A 6,530-nucleotide genomic window follows, 5' to 3' on the forward strand; every position below is an offset into this window, starting at 1 on the left:
TTTATTATCTGCTTGAAATAACTCCAGAGACCAAGGGGAGGCATGGGGCTGGTTTGGGAGAAAAACCTGAAGTCTGGCTGGTGAGGGGGCAGAAGTTGGAGGCACAGAGCCAGGGGAAGGTGGAAGGAAGCCAGTTCCTCTGCCCCAGTGTCTGCTCTTGAATGTAGCCCAAAAAACAAGAGCTTTGCCCCAGCTCAGCCTCCTGGGATGGAGCAGTTCCAAGCCCCGGTCACATCATCAGTCCCTGCTCCTGCCCATCCATTTTGGGGGGAGATGAGGATGGGGCCAGTGAAGCTCACAGCAGGGCAATGCCATGTCCCCTGGCTCCACAACTCCACCCCAGGACCATCAAAGGACCTCAGTCAGATCACTCCCTCCCTCCCCAGGGAACCAGGATCACTTTAGGAAGCCCCCAGGCTTGCTCCCCTCTTGCTCTGCATCCTGACCTTCCCCTGCCCAGGCCTGCAGCGACCACTGCAAGGAGCCACTCAACAGCCCAGCACCCCCAAATCCCAGCTGGAAAGATGCAGCTCCATAGCCCATTTTGTGCCCCAGTCCCCAGGGATGTGTCACCACACGTGCCCTGCCATCACCTACCACCATGGACAAGGAACAGCAGACCCTGCCAGAGCCAAAAAGGGGTGAGGTTTCACATCAGATCTGCCCCTCTGAAGGGGAGATGGGGCAGAAGGAGAGGGGTGACGAACCACAAGCTCCACCGTGGATTTTATTAAGCAAGAAGGAACTTCAACAGCAAACCCACAGGTACAAAGAGCCCCCGGCCTCGTGGCTCTGCCCTCGCACCCAACAGCTCTGCACTCCAGCCGCTGGCAGTCTGGAGCCACATTTAATTAACCCAGACAGCAATCAGCTCCCAGACACAGTGCAAGCAGCCACCGTCTCTGTGCTCCCAAGACTCATCCCCTTATTCCCAATCACATCATTCTGTTGCTCAAGGAGGGGAGGATTCCTGTTGAGAACCCAGCACAATCATGCAGATTTCAGCAGTTTTGATGGGGAGGGACTACAGGGAGACACGGCAGCACGGGATCGGCTCTCAAACAGCCAGTCCAGCCGGGATAACATCCAAAAGTATTTCCCTGCCTGCTCCCATGGGTATGCAATCACGCACCGCCTGGTCTCCAAGGCGTGAGGCACATCCCATATGTCCCATCAGCAGACCAGTTAGGCACCAGTACAAGACGGGATTTCACTGTTGCACACACCAAACCTGCCCCTGGACTGCTCAGTAAATCACTGGTTTAGCTCCAGTCAGGGGCGGCTCCAAGACTTTAAAGCCTCGATCTTCCCAGGGAGGGTGGGAGGAGGGATTTACCTACACAGCCCTACAGCTGCAGAAGGCCAAGGCGGTGGTTTGCTCCAGTATGTTGTAAAGCAGCTCTGCTCCCTCCCCATCCCAGCGTTTCAGAGCATTAGCACCGGAGCACTGCTGCCAGGGGACCTGAGCAGCCAGACTCAGCTGGCAAAGGCACGGCAGGACTTGCCATCCCCCCACCAAATCACAAACAGCAAAACGGGTCAAGTTTTGTCACGGCACAGAGAGGTGCCACTTGGCCTCCACCAACTGGAGGGTGCCAGTTCTTGGCAAGAGAAAACTCAGCCCCTGGGTCCGTGGTGGCTGGTAGCAGAGCCACGCTGTGCTCCCAGGCAGGAGGAGATGGAGCGTGGCAGGGGACAGCTGCTGTCTGCAAACAGGGAGCCCCTGTCCCCTCCCTGGGCGTGAGCTCTCACACTCGAACAGCTGGAGGAGGGAAGATGCCGATCTCCTCCCGCAGGGACTCCACTGACTGCTCCCAGCGCTGCTCGTAGTAGATATTCAGGATACAGCTGGCGTTGCGCCCACTCCGAATTGCCCAGGGGACCAGCTCAGTGGCCAAGACCTGCAGCTTTCTGGAGGAGGTGACAGTTTTGATTTCCACATTTTGTTTTTGATTTCTTTCTCCAAGTCCCCATTGCATGCCAAACCCATGTGTTCCATGTACCCCTCCCACCCTTCTAGCATCCCTCCTGCTTATCTCACAGGGGAAACTGAGGCACAGGAGAGGATGGTGTGCCAGGAAGGTTACAGTCAGCAGCAAACCCAAGACCAGACCTCAGGTTCTGCACTCCCCAGTTGTGCTGGGCCACCAAAACAGATGTGCTGGGTCAGGGAACAGCTGCCAGCATGGTGAGAGTCCTGCTGGCTCTCAACATGTGCCCAGCCAAGGGCAGCCAAGCCCAGGCATTGCTCCTCCCTCCTGGCATGGGAGAGTCAGCACTGGAAGCAGATGAAGCATCAGGTTCTGTTTCCGTGGCCAGGCAAAACTGTGCCTCCTGCTGTCACCACTTCCCTGAGAAGTTCACACGAGGGATCCCCATCTTACTCCCCTCTGCAAACTAGCAGTGTCCCTCTTTGTCCCCAGAGAACACCAGAAAGCATCATCCAGGCTGGAGCATCCCCAGGGCAGAGACTCCTTCCTCATCAGCTGTCACCAGCACCTACCGTGCGCTGAGACGGACGGGGCCAAACGCTGCTCCCAGGACACACATGGGCAGCCCAGTCTGGACGGCTTCGAACCACTTCACCACAACCTCACCTGGAGGGAGCAGGGAGGCTGTGAGCGGGCAGGGTGCCCGGGTCAAGGGCCAGCCAGGGCCACATGGTCCCTCAACACAGGCTGCATGATCTGCTTCTTCCCACCCATCCCCTCTGCCTCTGTGGCAGGACTCGGGAATGCTTCTCAAGTCTGGCCATGGCTCCATCCCACCCCAGAATGAGGGTCATGCACCACCCACCCAAGAAGGATGGTCCAGGGTCCCTGGGGGAGCAGCGCCCCACAGTTGATGCCCCATGAGCTTGGGAAACACCTCCCAGGCAGGATGGCTCCCTGCAGATCTTTAGCAATGTAACTGCCGGAGTCTGATCCCCCACACAGCTCTCCCTGGCACAGCTCTCCATGGCTCTGAGCACAGGACAGACCTTTTGCAGCCCCTGCCAGGGCTCAGCCAAAGCCTGCGTAGGAGACCTGCCACGCCGGCTGCCGCAGGCTCACCAGCAAGGCTCGACTTGCGACTTGCTATTGAGTCAGACACAAAACGAGGGCAAAGGACATGGGGACGCGCAGATAAGGAGCAACCAGGAACCCTCTACTTCTGCCTTTGCCCAGAGCTTGTGAAACATCCCTCCGTCGGTGCCACCCTCCCTGCCAGGCAGCAAACACCCACCTGCCCAGCAGCTGCCTGCACCCGAGGCTCAGGTAGAGCATCTCCCAGCAGGGGAAAGGTAACATCCTGCGGGCACTCTGTCACCACAGAGCCAGCGAGGCAGGCCACTGACAATGCCAACTTCCCCGCACACCTCCCTGCACTGGGGATCAGGGAGTCTGACTGGCCCAGCCTGCTCCGTTCCCAGGAGAGGTGGCCAAGCGCCCAGCAGCTGCCTGCACCCGAGGCTCAGGTAGAGCATCTCCCAGCAGGGGAAAGGTGACATCCTGCGGGCTCTCTGTCACCACAGAGCCAGCGAGGCAGGCCACTGACAATGCCAACTTCCCCGCACACCTCCCTGCACTGGGGATCAGGGAGTCTGACTGGCCCAGCCTGCTCCGTTCCCAGGAGAGGTGGCCAAGCACCATCAGTGGGTTTGGCAGTGTAGCTCCTGAGCCCATGGCTGCTCACCTAGCATGTTGGTTGGCATGCCCAGGAGGGTGTGCATCAGGTCGTGGACTTCTCGGTACCGCTGGATCACATATGCCAGCTCTTCATCATCAACGAACTTGGGTGGCATCCGGGTGTCTGGAGAAACCTTCTGCAAATCCAAAGAGTCCCAATTCAGCTCCCTCAAATCCTCAAGTTTCTGGTGTCGTTCTGTAATGCACAGCAACGTGTGGTCCCCTCCATCACCACATCTCCCAGCCTCCAGTGATGGGGGTCAGTGTCATTTACATAGATGAGCCAAGGACCGCACAGCACTGGTGACACATCCAGCACCATCCAACACCCAGCATCTCAAATGGTCCCGACTCCCTCTCATTCCTGGAGGCTTCCCCACAGGTTCCTCCATGGCTCCAATCTCCCCTTACAGTGCATCCATGCTCACGGCACAGGGATCAATTACAGCCGCTCACACCCTGCAAAGCCCCACACTCACATTGTCCTCCAAGAACCGGACGTACTCTCGGCCCAACGAGCCATCAGGCAGCCCTCGCAGCCTGGCCATGTCCAGGGTGGAGAGACGGATGCGAGGCCGTTCCCTTAAAGCAAAATACAGGTCAGTGAGTCTTCCAGTGAAACCCACAGCTGTGGGTCCTGGAGAAAAGGAGCCCCTGGAAACCCCCATCTCCTGCCTCTGAGCTTCCTGGGCATTTTCCTTGCAGGGGTCCTGACTGCTCGCTGCAGGGATCACAGAATCACAGAAGAGTTTGGGTTGGAAGGGACCTTTAGGTCATCCAGTCCAACCCCTGTGCAGTGAGCAGGGACATCTTCAACTAGATCAGGTTGCTCAGAGCCCTGTCCAGCCTGACCTTGAGTGTTTCCAGCCTTAGCACTGTCCTTATTTCTGTTGCTGAGGCTGGAACGCAAATTGCTTAAAGGATCTACCTGATCCTTTATTGCCTTGGCAGTAAAAGAGCTCTCACCATGCCCCCCTGTAGCAACTCTGGTTGGAAAAACACTGGTGTCCTCTGCACCAAAATGATGCCACGTGGGCTGCTGGCCAGGTAGAGCCCCCAGCAACAGCCTGCCCCAGAGGAGCAGAGCTCTTTAGCTTCTCTGCAAAACAGACAGAGCTTCAAATAAAGAACCCTAGAGAAGGGAGGGAATTTGTTCTAAATGCAGGTTTAATTTTTCTCCTGCTCAGGCTTTCGCCGCCAGCCACGTGGCAGCCATGCATGGAATGGTCTCCTCTCCAGGTTGGTGGCAAACGGGTGCCTCACACCCCTGGAATTAAACAAATGCCCTTTTATTTCCATGCACAGGATAAATTCTTCCCATGAATAAAGCTCTGCAGTGGATCCAGGAGCTGCTCAGCTCCTGGGCGGAGGTGCCAGAGAGATAAGCAGGACTCACACCAGCTTTACCCTCACTGCAGATGCAGGGACCTCAGCAGCTTGGGGGATTAAAAAACCACTTGTGTGCACAAATTGGACCATTGCAAATCCCTGCAATACCACAGGGCAAGGACAAGGTGGGGATGTCTCTCCCCAGCCCTTGGTGCCTTTGGTGTCCCCTCTTCCTGGGCAGTTCTTGGGCTCAGCCCCATCCTGGTGCTCCATGTGCTTTGCTGGGTCAGCATTCAGAGCCAGGATCAGGCTGCTCTGCACAAAGATACAGCAAAAAGCAGCTTTTCCCCAGCCTCTACGTGGTACAACCCCAACAATACACAAGTGGCAGGCGTGACACATAACAAGGAGCAGGGAGAAGGCAAGCAAATAAGCAGTAAGATCTTGGTTAATAAGAGACTCATGAAGTCCCTCCTGGTCCTCAGCCTTGCTGCACTTGTTAAGTCCCTGCAGACATGGAAGCAAAAGTGATCAAGTCTTAACAAGGAAGACAAGAGAAGTGGCCTCATTTCACAGCCTGGGGAGATGCTGCAGGCGCTGGGAAAGGAAATACAGAGGTGTCTAAGGAGGAGGCAGACCAGCAGAGAGGAAGTCTCCAACACAAGGAGATACAGCAGCAGGCACACGGGAGAAATACATGGATGTCTTCATCACTGCAGCGTTGAAAATGTCCATGGATTTCTCCCCTGTGCCTTTTGCTGCATCTCCTTGTGTTGGCACCTGCCAGTTCCAGCAGCGAAGTGGAACAGACAGCAGTGCTTGAAATAGGGCTGGGCCCAGTAACTGCTGTGCTCTTGCCACAGGGCTCTTGTAATTGTTAAAAAATAAATGAAAATAAAGAACCTGGAGTGTTAGAGCTAACGAAATGCTTGTGCTGCCTTCAAGCAAGGGAGTGCAGGGCTCTCCCTTCTCAGGGCCCAAGGAACGTGCTTGGCTTCGTGTCTCCCTCCCCACCACGAACCACATGGCGAGGGCGGGAGGGATGCGGAGGGACGCACTGGAGGATGCGGTAACCTTCAGGGTGGTGTTTCATCTTGTCCCGCAGGTTGGGCAGGGCGAGGCAGCCCGTGGTCTCCCCGAGGACTGCCACCATGTCTGAAACAGAGACCAGAGAATGACCCAAGATCGCATTTCGCAACATCCAGCTCTCCTCAGTTGGCAGGTGAGGAAATGGGACAATGAAGGAAGGAAGCCCTTGGCCAGGAGCAGGCAGGAAGCCTGTGGCAAAGCAGGGACCCCACAAACCACGGACCTTCATCCTTGGGGCTGCTCTGCCCTGGTGTCACCTGCAGGGAGGGACACAGGAGCAGGTGTGGTGGCCCAAGGAGGGATGAGATGGGGCTGGGTGGCATCTCAAGGGTCAGGAGATCACTGGGGGGGGGTGTTTGGGGTTCCTCACCCCCTCTCTTCCACAGCCTCCCGCCCTGGAGACCGGCGCTTGCCCCATTACAAAACATCCCACCCAACAGAAGG

The 6,530-nt window shown here is 56.8% G+C and overlaps 1 protein-coding gene across 1 annotated transcript; it reads right to left on the reverse strand.

Annotated features, from left to right (window-relative positions):
* Positions 1-1,748: 1,748 nt before the first annotated feature.
* COQ4 (coenzyme Q4) lies at positions 1,749-6,152 on the reverse strand (the record flags this gene model as incomplete). The annotated part of the gene is made up of 5 exons (XM_029086669.1): positions 1,749-1,911; positions 2,504-2,597; positions 3,676-3,805; positions 4,148-4,250; positions 6,056-6,152. Coding segments are annotated over 5 exons (587 nt in total), but the record flags the coding sequence as incomplete, so codon positions are not given.
* Between the last annotated feature and the right edge of the window lie 378 nt (positions 6,153-6,530).

Source organism: Antrostomus carolinensis, unplaced genomic scaffold (genome assembly GCF_000700745.2).
Source record: "Antrostomus carolinensis isolate BGI_N321 unplaced genomic scaffold, ASM70074v2 scaffold51448, whole genome shotgun sequence".
Lineage (NCBI taxonomy): Eukaryota > Metazoa > Chordata > Aves > Caprimulgiformes > Caprimulgidae > Antrostomus > Antrostomus carolinensis.